The sequence below is a fragment of the Gossypium hirsutum genome, chromosome D13 (genome assembly GCF_007990345.1).
Source record: "Gossypium hirsutum isolate 1008001.06 chromosome D13, Gossypium_hirsutum_v2.1, whole genome shotgun sequence".
NCBI classification, from domain to species: Eukaryota; Viridiplantae; Streptophyta; class Magnoliopsida; order Malvales; family Malvaceae; genus Gossypium; species Gossypium hirsutum.
The window spans coordinates 18,011,543-18,025,310 of NC_053449.1; the positions used below are offsets into that span (position 1 = coordinate 18,011,543).

Here is a 13,768-nt window from a genome sequence, read left to right on the forward strand (position 1 = left end):
ATACTTTTTATACCTATAAATACAGACTCTGATGAAGTATTGTAATCATCCCTTTCATATTTTTTTTTGTTCTTTGTTCTTTATTCTCTCCATCTCTCTTTATTTTATAACAGATATTTATTATATAATTATTTTGGCTAGTTAGTTAATTTAAATGTAATTGATTATAAATTAATTATTTAGTTTTATAAGGACTAAAACTGATGATATAACTTAATTGTAATCGGTTAAAATTTTCAACTTTTAGCTACTAATCAACTGGTTCAATTTATTTTATATATATATATATACACACTTGCGTAATGAAGATTATGATTGCAGATGATGCCAAAATTAGAATTGGCCGACATCTTATCATCTTTTTCCTTTTCCGTTATATAAGTCAAAATCTGACATCTCCCATATGACATTGATGAACTTAACATAATAATAAAAAGAAAAAAAAAACACAGTTCCTGGTTAGCATTATCTGCAAACGATGAATTCCATGGCAAACGTATCTGTCCTTGTTGTAGGCATTGTTTGCCTCTCTCTGGTTATAGCTCTAATCGAAGTCCTACACAAATATTGGTGGAAGCCACTTCGGATCCAACGTTTAATGAGTAGGCAAGGAATCAATGGACCCCCTTACAGATTCATCCATGGAAACAACAAAGAGACCATCAAAATGAAACAGGAAGCCTTGAGAAACCCCATGCCTACTTTAGCACATGATATACTGCCCAGGGTTCAACCTCAAATTTGGTCAAGGATCAAGTTATATGGTGAGCTTTAAACACCCTTTTTTTTTTCCGTATGTCGTTTTCTTTTTATTTGGGGAAATAAGTTAACCTTCTTTTACTACTGTGGGGTTAGGGAAAAACTATCTAAGTTGGACAGGTTCTAGAGCTATGCTTGTTATTACAGAACCGGAACTTATCAAAGAGTTACTTAAAAATAGTGAAAGAGCTTTCCCAAAGAGGACTAGCAGAGAAAGGAAGAAAGAAGACGATTTCGTTCTTAAGATACTAGGGGATGGGCTTGTGACATCAGAAGGTGAGAAATGGGCAAAGAAAAGGAAATTGGCAAACCATGCTTTTCATGGGGAGACCTTGAAAGTATACTTCTAAAACAATTTCTGGAATTATCTCTTCTTATAAATTGTTTATTGAAGATACTTTATTTAACTTTATTGTGTGAATGATGGTTTTGGCAGAGCATGACCCCTGCAGTGATTGCTAGTGTTGAGACGATGCTGGAGAGGTGGAAACTACTTGAAGGCAAAGAAATTGAGGTGTTTGGAGAATTTAGATTGCTGACATCAGAAGTGATATCCAGAACTGCTTTTGGTAGCAGTTATTTGGATGGGGAAAAGATTTTTGACATGTTGATGAAGTTGTCTGTCATAACAAACAGAAACATGTTTAAGGCTAGATTTCTTGTCATCAGGTAATAATTTCCTCTTTTAAGTTAATCTCAAATTAACTAGGAAATTAGTATGTATATTTCGCTCATTTTTTATGTTATTTTATTTTATTTTTGCAGCAAGTTCTGGAAAAGTGCTGATCAAATTGAAGCAGACAAACTTGAGAAAGAGATACACAATTGTGTGATGAAGATAGTGAAGAAAAGAGAAGAGAAAGTAGCTAATGGAGATGCCAACAGCTTCGGCACTGATTTTCTTGGATTACTTTTAAATGCTTACCATGATACAGACAAGAAAAACAGGATTTCACAACAAGATCTGGTTGATGAATGCAAGACATTTTACTTTGCTGGACAAGAAACAACTAATTCTTCACTTGCATGGACTGTCTTGCTTCTTGCAATCCATCCAGAATGGCAAGAGAAAGCGAGGCAAGAAGTGATCAAGATCTTCGGTAATCAAAATCCGAATCCTGAAGGCATTGGCAAACTCAAGATTGTAAGCAAATATAATCTTCTACCACGTTTAGTTGAATGAATGTCGTGTTCTGACATGTTTATTTTTCCTTGTTTGCATACAGATGACTATGATCATTAATGAAACACTAAGATTATATCCTCCAGTAAGTTCCATGGTAAGGAAGGTAGTAACTGACGTTCAATTGGGAAAGCTGATTCTACCAGCTGATTTGGAGTTGCTTGTCCCAAATCTTGTACTTCACCATGACCCTCACTTATGGGGAGATGATGTAAATGTTTTCAAACCCGAGAGGTTTGCAGAAGGGATTGCCAATGCTACGAAACATAATTCAGCTGCATTTATTCCGTTCGGGTTGGGACCTCGATCTTGTGTGGGAATGAGCTTTGCGTTGATGGAAATGAAGATGGCTCTTTCGATGATTCTACAACGCTTCACCATTTTTCTTTCTCCTACCTACAGCCACTCACCATTTACCCTTCTTTTGCTTCAACCACAACATGGAATTCAGGTAATGCTTCATTCTCTGTGAATGAAAGCCTAGACATGTGAAAAGAATAGTGCTTAAAAAATAAATGAAAATGATATGTAGTTTCTATTTTATAGTTATGTTCATTAAAAACTCAATGGAACAATGCACTATCACTAATATGTCCTGGCAAAAGATTTCTAACATATGCAGTGTTTAAAAAAGAAAGAAAAAAGTGAAACCCTGGTTGCCAATAAAACAATAGCAAACAGCATTGTAGTAACAAAATTGGAACCTTTGATAGCATTCAGTGTCATGAAATCACTAAAAATTCCCCCTTCATGCGAGAAATAGGCTTAAAGTTTTCCTCTGCCTCATCCTGCTGCCTGATATCAGTTTTTGATGCTCTATCAGGATGAAATCTTAGCAATGCTCATTTATAAGCTGCTTGCACCTGAGATGACCATTAATCTTTGTTAGAAGAATTTGATATTTTAAGATGGAATAAAATTGATCCCCTCACGATCTCACAGCATAAGAACTATATCCAGAAGTTAATGAAACAATAATGTGATTATTAATTTAACTGCTGAAACAAAATGAGGCAGACCACCTGATTTGATAATCGATGCAATTTGTTAGATTGATAACAAGATATATATAAATCAATCAAAATCCTTCTTTGGATCACTGAAAAGAAAACATACTAATGTCGATAGGATATAAACAAATTCCAGTTTCACTCACCTCATTACCCGAGCTACAAAGTAATGTGGCCATATCGATGCATGAGTTGTCCAATTAAGTAAGCTACTTTCTTACTTCAATCCGTAGTTGCTCTTTGAAGTTCATATCTTCCTCATTGTGAAGCATAAATCATTTAAAAAGTGAAGACATGATTAGTCAAATATAAGGAAAAAAAAATGAAGTTTCAGCAAGTTGCAAAGGGAGAACAAGATAAGTATTGATATATTTATGTACCTTCTTTTGAGCCTCCCTCATTTCTTCCAGGGTGTTGCTTTTGCTGTCTCTCCATATTTAATAGACACATTTCAGCCTTTTTTTTGTTGGAAATGTGATGAGGGAAAGGTCAAAACAGAAGCAAAAAATGATCAAAAATGGAGAAGAATAAGTTTAGATCAGCTTGTTTCGTTAAAAAAGTGATACAAAATTTACATGAAGGATTAAGCTTAAATAAGCTGAAAATAATAATAAAATATTACAACTTGGCTTAATTAGTGACTAGATTCATATAACTTCTTTTTTATTGGCTAGTTTCTGTCTAATCACCTGTCAAAATGTCTAATCAAAATTTATCACAAGTTTAGTGCAAGTTGGCAAGTTGACAACTTGCTGAGTGAAGAGCTCGCAAGTGAGCTCTCAAGTTTGGTGAGCTCACAGTGCTAGTGAGCTCGCACTTTTCTAGTGAGCTCATAGTTTTGTAGAGCTTGTATATTTGGTGACCTCGTGGTTTTGGTGAGCTCGCAGTTCATAGTTTATAGCTCGCAATTCACATGGATGGTCATTTCGCAACACTCCTCCTTGACCTCTATACTTTGAACTCCAATATCATAACATAGCTTTTCAAACCTCATTTTCCCAAGAGGTTTTGTTAAAATGTCAGCCAACTGATCTTGTGAATTGAAGTGAACTAATGTGACTTCCTTGGCTTGCTCCACTTCTCTCACAAAATGATACTTGATTTTGAAGTGTTTTGTTCTACCATGGAACACCAGATTTTTTACAATTGCAACAGTACATTGGTTATCACACTTGATCTCTATTGCTTCTTCTTGCTTCAAATTTAAATCATTCAGCAGTTTTCTCAACCAAATAGCTTGATTTACAACTACTGCAGTTGCAACATACTCAGCTTCTACAGTTAACTGTGCTTCTGTTTCTTACTTCTTCAAGCTCCAACAAAACACACTCGATCCTAGAGTGAAGAAATAGCCTGAAGTACTCTGCATATCTTTAGAAGATCCAGCCCAATCATTATCTGAATATCCAAGTAGCTTGACCTTTTCTGTCCTCATAAACTTCACTCCATGATCTAAAGTTCCTCTTATGTAACGTAGAACTCTTTTTGCTGCTTTGTAGTTGTTCACATTACAACAATGCATGAACTTTGATAACAGACTTACAGTAAACATGATGTTAGATCTGAATGCTGTCAAGTAAAGCATACATCACAATAAGCTTCTATAGCTTGTTTCATCAACCTTTTCAACATCTTCATTGCTGGTGAGCTTCTCACCTTGAGCGATGAGAGTGCTCGCAGGTTTGCAATTCTCCATACCATATCTCCGCAGGATTTTTATCGAGAACCCCTTCTAGTTTATGAAGATTGCATTTTGAGCTTGGTTCACCTCTAGACTGAGGAAGTATGTCATTTGACCTAAGTCTGACATTTCAAACTTCTCTTGCATCTGGCCCTTGAATACAATCACCAATTTGTTGTTGCTACCAATCACAAGTAAATCATCAATATATAATAAAATAATGAGGAGTGTTTCATTACCAATTTTATTTACATATAATGTGGGTTCACTGATGGTTCTTTCAAAACCCATCTTTGTAAGATGCCTGTTAATTTTTTCATACCACGCTTTTGGTGCTTGCTTAAAACCATACAAGACTCTATGCAGTTTGTACACCTTGGCCTCGCAGCCAGGTATTGTGAACCCTTGTGGTTGTTTGACATAAATCTCTTCCTTCAGAAAACCATTTAGGAAGGCTGACTTCACATCCATTTGATGTATTCTCCAACCTTTTTGAGCAACAAAATTCAATAGTAGCCTTATAGTGTCTAACCTCGCAATAGAGGCAAAGGTTTCAGTGAAGTCCACTCCATAGTACTGGCTAAACCCCTTCACAAACAACCTCACTTTATATTTGTTGACTAATCCATCAGGATTCATCTTGATTCTGAACAACCACTTAACTCCAATCACTTTCTTGTGAATTGGTCTATCCACAAGCTTCCAAGTTTCATTTTTGTTGATCATGGTGATATAATCTTTTATAGTTGTTCCCTATTCAGCTTCTTGAGTAGCTTCTTCAAAAGTGACTGGTTCTAGCTTTGCCAAATTACATTGTTGATAGATTTCAATGATGGACTTGGTTCCTTGTACTGGTTGTTCATAAACTTCATCATTTTCAGTTTGGTTCCTAATGGTTTGCAGATTAGGTCTTGGACTCCCTTGTCCACACATCTCTTCCTCTACTGTAGTCCAATTCTAGATTTTTGTTTTATCAAACTTCACATCTCTTCTTATGATCATTTTCTTGGTGAAAGGATTATAGATTTTGTATCATTTCTTAACATTGGAATATCCAACAAATATCCTTGGCTGCGATCTACTTTCTAGCTTGCTTCTTTTCTATTCTAGAACATGAACAAAACATGTGCAACCAAATACTTTTAAATGTGAAACAGAAGGTTTAAAATCATACCAGGCTTCGAATGGTGTCTTTCCTTCAACCGCTTTTGTAGGTAGTCTATTTAGTAGATAAACAATAGTGTTTACTGCCTCTGCCCAAAAATCATTTGGCAATTTACTTTCAAACAGTAAGTAGCAAGCCATGTTCATCATAGTTCTATTTTTTCTTTCACTTACACCATTATGTTGTGGAGTGTACACATTGCTTAGTTGATGATAGGAACCAGTTTCTTTGCATAATTTTTCAAACTTTTATGAGGTGTATTCTACCTTATTGTCTGATCTTACCATTTTGAGCTTGTAGTCACTTTGGTTTTCAACCATGGCTTTGAACTTGAAAAATATTTTAGCTACATTAGACTTGTTCTTCATAAAGTACACCCAACAAAACCTTGTACTGTCATTTATAAATAAGACAAAGTATCTACTTCTATTTAGCGAACTTGTTTTCATGGGTCCACAAGTGTTAGTATGTACTAAGTGCAATTTTTCAGTGGCTCACCATACTGTGTTTGCGGAAAATAGAGACCTCCCCTATTTTCCAAGCTAGCATACCTCACATTATCTTCATGTTCCACTGTATTTGATAAGTTTTCAACCAAGTTATTCTTGGACATTTGAGGTAAGGATTTGTAGTCAACATGTCCCATTCTTCTGTGCCACAATTTTGTTTCATCCAGCAAGCTAGTATATGCTGTTGAAGTTGCTAAGTTCCAGTTCACAGCAAAACTTCTGTCTATCATCTTTGTTGATATGAGCTCGCATCCACTTGGATCAAGAATTAAACATTTGTATTCCTTGAACACAACAGAATAGTTTTTCTCAAGTAACTATCCTACACTTAACAAATTTTAATCTATGTCAAGAACTAAAAGAACATCTGTGACAAGTTTAGTACCTGATGCAGTTTTGATCAAAACATCTCCCTTTCCAACTACTTCAATATACTGGTCATTTCCAACTTTCACCTTGGAATATAACCTTTTGTCCACATTCTTGAAGATGCTCACATCTCTTGTCATGGTGTTGCGAGCTGGGCTTCATAGGAAACTATGAACATGAGTTCTTCTACTTCTACTGTCTAAGATTCAACATTTTGTTGTTGAGTATGCCCTTTGTTTTTGCATACTTTCTCTATATAGGCAAACTGCTTGCAATTTTTGAATTGAACGTTAGGCCTGAACTAGCAAAACTTCTCAAAATGCCCTAACTTTTTACAGTGTGAGCATGGTTGATATTTTTTTCTTTCCACCTTCTTTCTTTGACTTCTCTTTCTTATCTGACCAGCTTTTTTTTCTTTCTGACTTGAGAAGCTCACATCTTTGTTTTTGGCTTGAAAAGCTCCTTCAACATGTCATTCTTCTTTGCTTGCCCTTCTTTGTTCTAGAGCATATAGAACATTGATTAGCTCTGAGAGTGAGATGGTTGATAGATACCTTGAATCTTCCAGTGAGGATATTTTTGATTCGTATCTCTCAGGAAGTGCGAAAATCACCTTTTCAACTACTCGACTATCCACAAATGGTCACTTAACAGTCTTATCTGGTTCACCACTACCATGATTCAATCTAAATATTGCTTCATAGTCTCAACTTCCTTCATCTTGAGGTTTTCAAAATCTCATCTAAGATTGATCATCTGTTGTTTCCTTGTCTTCTGTGATCCCTGAAACTCCTCCTTAAGCTTATCCCAAGCTTTTTTGGAAGTTTCACAAGCCATAATTCTTGTAAAGATCACGCCTGAAACACCGTTTTGTAGGCAGGACATCATGTTGTGTTTTTGGCACATTCCTCATTGTGATGTTTCATTTGAGCGAGTCTGGGAGTCGGCCTCAACATTGGTGGTTCTATTTAAGCATTTACAACCTCCAAAAAATCAAAGGCTTAAAGATAAGTTTTCATTTTTACTACCAAAATGTGGTAGTTTTCTCCTATAAAAATAGAGGTTGGTGGTGGTGTAAAGTTTGCTACGTTTCATGAAAAGAAACCCTCAAAGTTAAAATGACTCTTGATACCAATTGTTGGTAATTTGTTGAAGGAAAGATTGAAATAGAAGCAAAAATTGATCAAAAATAGAGAAGAATAAGTTTAAGATGAATTTGTTTCATTAAAAAGTGATGCAAAATTTACATGAAGGATTAAGCTTAAATAAGCTGAAAATAATAATAAAATATTACAACTTGGCTTAATTCAGTGACTAGATTCATATAAATTTCTTTTTTATTGGTTGGTTTTGTCTAATCACCTGCCAAAATATCTAATTAAAATTTTTACAATTTCAGTGCAAGTTGGCAAGTTGGCAGCTTGCAGAAGAACTCGCAGGTCTAGTGAGCTTGCACTTTTTTGGTGTGCTCATAGTTTTGTATAGTTTGCATATTTGGTGAGCTTGTGGTTATGGTCAGCTCCTAGCTCACAATTCGCAATTTACAACTCGCAGTTCGCATGGATGGTCATTTTGCAACATTTTTCCTTTTCCACAATCTTTGAGACACTTCTGTCTTGAAAAGAACTTAGTTAAATCTATCTTAAGCAAGCAATTGTTCCTTATATTGCAACAAGAACAACCAAATAGATTGCATTTCATGCAACATTAAAAATCATTCTATTTAAAAGGTACTATAGAAGCCTAAATTCACCCGGGCCCATTACAAAATTAAACAAACCTAATCCATTACCCCAGGGCCTGATAAGCCCAAAAAACTTAAAATTTTCAGAAAACCCTTGCCCCTAGAAACCCTTCTGGCACCGCTCCTTTGTCCTCCACGTGAATGGACACATCTCCCGAGGTTTGACGCATCTTTGCCGCCGGTCACCTGTAAAAGAGAACAGTGCACAACAGTAACAAAGTTATATAAAAATATAACGTAAAATCGGCTATAAATGGCCTGAAAAATATTGTAAAAGGGGGATTTTGTATGAAAGAGATTAAAAAATAGAATACACAAAGAGGTGATTTTTCGTTTGTGATGATTCTGTTCTTATTTTTTTTGAGATCTACTTTTTTATTTATTTTGTTTTTAAGAAAGTAAAAATAAAAAAGGAGAAAAGGAAAAGCTTACCAGAATCGGCCCTTTGCCGCCGACGGATTCGGGTTTAGGGAAGGGCTAAGACCTTTTTTCCTCCTTGTTTCCCCGTTCTAAAATTTTGGTCTTCGAATGTGTTTAAAAACCCTGATCGGGAATGCCCTCGTGTGACGACCGACCGTCGGTTACGGCGGCGCAAGCAATGGCATTGTTGGCCAGACTTGGAGAGAACGAGAGAGAGTTTTCAAACTCTCTGTTTCTTTTTCAAAAGGGGTGGCTAAACTGATTTGTTTCCTTTGTTTTTTTGGTTTTTTATATGGGGTAAATACGACGCCGTTTTGTCTAAAACCTGAAATTGATCCGACCCACTCCAGGATCCGCGTGTTTTTAGCGGGAGGGCTAATTCGCTTTCAGCCCTTCCGCTTTTTAATGATTTTAAAATCAGGTATTCATAGTTTTTTTAATTTTGCCCCATGATTTGTTTTACATTTTCAAGTTAATCCTTGCTCGAACTACAGCGCTTTAAGGAAAGGAAAATTCCCATTTTGATCCCCCTTGTCATGCACGTGTTCAGAGTAGTCCCTCCCCTTAATTATTTACGGATTTCTTCCCCGAAGTTCTGTCTTAAGTTCAAATTAGTCCCCTTTTTGTATACTATTGCTATTAATTAATTTTAATAATGTTATCATTATTTGTACTATTATTATTATGTTTAATACTGTTATTACTATTACCTTTTTATTTATATATTTTTACTATTATTATTATTATTTATCTATTTAATATTATTATTCATTTATTAATGCATGATTATTTATTGTATTTCTTATTTATTATTATCACCATGTATTTATATGTACTTTTGATCCCAAGCTTCATTATATATACATGTACATACAAACATGTTTGTCTTTTTATGTTTTATATATGTATATATATACGCATACGTATGTTACCACCCATACATATATCTTTTGCATTTTTTTCTTTATAATTTCGAAATACATATATACATATATTTTTAATAGACGTTCATATGAGTATTTTATATTTCATATGTTTTACCTATTTTGTAGCTTCAAAATACAGTTATATACATACTCGTATATTTTCATACATTTCATAATTTTTATATATACACATGCATTTTTTATAAAATATATATTTATATATAAACATATACATATTTTTATAATTTATTTATATATATATACACGCATACTTATATATTTTTATATATGTATATATTCACACATTTTATCATTTATAATTTAAATGTATTGATATACATACATAAATATTTTATCTTTGATAATTCGTATTGTCATGGTTATTTTATTTGTCATTTATTCATTCATTTATTTATATATTTGCCATTACTTTTAAGAAGTGCTTTAATTCCCTTATTTATTTATTTATTTATTATTTCATGTATATTTAGTTTGTTTATTATGCATTGTTGCTCATATTAGTTATGCTCGTTGTCATGTTCATTATTATTTTGTTACACATATTAATATTGTGTTTATTCCTACCATTTTATGTTAAATTAATTTTATTCAATGAAAATCATGGCTTTAAAATAAGTAAAATTTCGTATTTTGGGATTCGAAAAGTCGTATCCTAACTTACGGGGTTTCGACTTTCTTGATAAATCCAAACATGAGACTTTCCAAACCTAAGCTTTTAAATGATCTCGGGAATTAATAAAAAATCGTATTTTAACTTACGGGACATGATTTCTTTTCAAAACCGAGATAATTGATTATCTTTTAAATAAATAAATTTTTGGGTATTCATTTTCTTATCGGGAATTCTAGACATTGCGTCCTAACTTACGGGACGTAATTCTCTTTCTCGATCAACATAAAATATGTCTATTTCTTTTTTTTTTTAGCATTTCAATAAAGGATCGTTTTTTAAATCACTTTAAAGTTTCCAATCTTCGACGATAAGACACTAATTAATCAATTAGGTACCAATTTTGGGCGTTACGAGGGTGCTAATCCTTTCTCGCACGTAACCGACTCCCGAACCCATTTTTTTATTTCGTGGACCAAATCGTTGTTTTAATAAAATCAAATTATTTATTAGAAACAATCACTTTTCGAGGTGACTAGATCACACCTCTTCAAAAAAGATTGGTGGCGACTCCCACATTCGTTTTATTTTTAAAATCCAAGTCGACCCCGTTTTCTCCAAAAAATGGTGTTAACAGCTTGGCGACTCCATTAGGGAAAATACGAGAGTCAAGCCATGTGTTGATCACTTTTTGTCTCTTTGTCGAAGATCGAAAACCTGATTTAAATATATGATCTTTTTGTTTCATTTCATCCGTCTTCATTATGATATTCTTCATTGTGGTTTATAATTGCTATGTTAGTTTAAGTTTTGGTATCTTCCTGCACATTGCATTGCATGACCATTGGTCACACCCTCCTAAGTGGGAGTGAGAAACTACGCCTTCGTGAGGTTTTCACCTCCGCATGGGATAGTGAATCACTTCCGGGATACATCTGTACCTATGTCTTCGTGAGATTTTCATCTCCGCATGGCCATAGGGAAATGTATTCCCCTGAACTGAACTCGGTCTATATGAGCCTATAATAGGTGAGGATCGAGGAATCTGCTGGTTCAGGTACCCTTTACTTTAGAGTTGAACCGTATGTAGTGAAACCTAAGAGCCTACACTAGGTAGAACCACTTTGAACCATTAGTGGTCACCCAAATAGGTGTTCTTTTCTTTCTTACTTACTTTTGTTTTATACTAACCCGTTTTGTTTTGTTCTGTTTATGATTGCTTTGCATTTTCATTAAAGAAAAGAGGTGTTGATTCAAATTTGATTGCTAAATAGAAGAGCTTGTCATGGAAAACGAATTTCTTGATAAAGTGGAATATAATGCGACTGTCTGAATATGGACTGATCAAACACAATGAGAGAAGGCTGAAAGTTCAGGGAGGAATATAGGACTATACTTCGATACCTGAGGATTCAAACCGACAAAGATTATTCGAGAGCTGTCACGTCTCAAAGAAGCTAATGAACATCACGAAGAGGAGTGAGCAACGAGTCGCGGCCCGGATCAAGCAAAAAGGAAATAGAAGAAACATCCCTTTTGAAGAATTTGTGAAATTTATCTTCACGCTCGAATAAAGAATAGGATTGAATGTCTCCGCATATGAGGGCAAAGCCGTATATATATCCGTTTTATGTAAAGAGATTTGTTTCCTAGTAAAGTTGTTCTAATAGAATTGAACCAAGAATCAACGTCTCTTTTTGCATTCATTCCATTCATCTACATTACATTTCATTGCATCATTGGCATTAAATTTCATGAAAAAACCCTAATTAAACGAGATTATTTCAGCTAATCTGGAAACCAACAAGAATCCACCAACCAAATATCACTACGGTACCCGCCGCAAAACAAAAGCAATGGATCAAAGGTTAGAAAGATTGGAACAATTGCAAAAGGAGATGCAAGATCAGATGCAGGAATGACTGGATAAAATCCAACAAGACATGGAATAGTCCCAAAGAAATTTATTGAGCAAATTAACACAGTTAATGGCTGGGGGGCATGATAAGGGGAAAAGCCTTGTAGTCAATTCTGGGGTTGATCATGAGGACTCTGTTTATCCTCTAGGTTTCACCCCGACGAGCACCCCGGCGTAACCAGAGATGTGCCCGCAAAGAATACCTGTCACTATCAGACCTCAATACCAGGTTGGTGCCTGGGCACCAATGAACTTTCAAACAGGCTTGGGTTCTAATCCGGGAGATAATCCAATCAACCCCATTGTTTTTGATCTTGACGACATGGCAGAAGGGGAAAAAGTAAGAGTGGATCTACCAAAGCAACTTGAGGACCGATGTAGATGGCTAGAGGAGAAATTTAGAGCCATGGAGAACACCGACTATTTTTGTGGAGTTGACGCCAAGGATCTGAGTTTGGTCCCATATCTAGTACTCCTGCCGAAATTCAAGGCTCCAGAATTCAAAAAATATAATGGGACTAGTTGTCCTGAAGCTCACATCATGATGTTCTGCCGAAGAATGACAGGATACATTAATAATGATCAACTGTTAATTCATTGCTTCTAAGATAGTCTTATCGGGTCGGCTACCAAATGGTACAACTAGTTGAGCCGTGTCAATATCCACTCATGGAAAGACTTGGCACAGGCTTTCATGAAGCAATATGGTCACGTGGCAGACATGGCGCCTGATAGAATCACACTGCAGAACTTGGTAAAGAAGCAAAGTGAGAGCTTCAGGCAATATGCCCAAAGATGGAGAGAGGTAGCGACACAAGTCCAACCACCTCTTTTGGAAAAAGAAACCACGGTACTTTTCGTCAACACTCTAAAAGCCCCATTCATTAACCACATGTTCGGAAGCGCTACCATGAGCTTCTCAGAAATGGTAATGTCTGGCGTGATGATTGAAAACGCCATAAGAAGTGGGAAAATAGATACGGGAGAAAGCGTCAAAGGATCAACCCCAAAGAACAAAGAAAATGAAGTAAGCAACCTGAGCATGTATAATGAAGGATATCCCAAATCGGTCACTATGGGCCAACCGAGGGTCATAACCGCCAGCCATCAAAGTATTAACATCGTATCCAAAAAGGGGGTTGGTGAGGAGAACACACTTGGAAGTGTTTTGAATAGTGGGACTGCGAAAGAGATCCTTGTATTTTTTAGAGCTAATTCAGAGTAATGTCCAAAACACGCTTATTGCTCTAAGCCTACGGCCAATAAGAATCATTTTGTGAGATAGGCTTATGTCCAACATCATTATTTCAATAAAATGCATCTTTTTTTTCACTTCGAACAAATATTCTTTTATTGTTTCCATTTCATTCATAATCATACTATACAGATAAATATTCTTAGATTCTTTCATCCTATAACAGGTCTCCAGATATCAATGATATGAGTGACACTA

At 35.3% G+C, this 13,768-nt stretch overlaps 1 protein-coding gene across 1 annotated transcript; it reads left to right on the forward strand.

The window, feature by feature from the left end:
• The first annotated feature begins 312 nt into the window (after positions 1-312).
• On the forward strand, positions 313-2,483 carry LOC107920476 (cytochrome P450 CYP749A22). Its single transcript, XM_016850211.2, has 5 exons — positions 313-764; positions 856-1,097; positions 1,196-1,428; positions 1,525-1,903; positions 1,986-2,483. Exons 1-5 carry the CDS (start codon positions 479-481, stop codon positions 2,412-2,414), a joined length of 1,569 nt encoding a protein of 522 aa, XP_016705700.2. The 5' UTR covers positions 313-478; the 3' UTR covers positions 2,415-2,483.
• Positions 2,484-13,768: the final 11,285 nt, after the last annotated feature.

Coding starts and splice junctions, on each gene's coding strand:
- LOC107920476 (XM_016850211.2), top strand. CDS start 479: ATGAATTCCATGGCAAACGTATCTGTCCTTGTTGTAGGCATTGTTTGC. Junction 1,098..1,195: donor TTCATGGGGAGACCTTGAAA/GTATACTTCTAA, acceptor TGGTTTTGGCAG/AGCATGACCCCTGCAGTGAT. Junction 1,429..1,524: donor GCTAGATTTCTTGTCATCAG/GTAATAATTTCC, acceptor TTATTTTTGCAG/CAAGTTCTGGAAAAGTGCTG.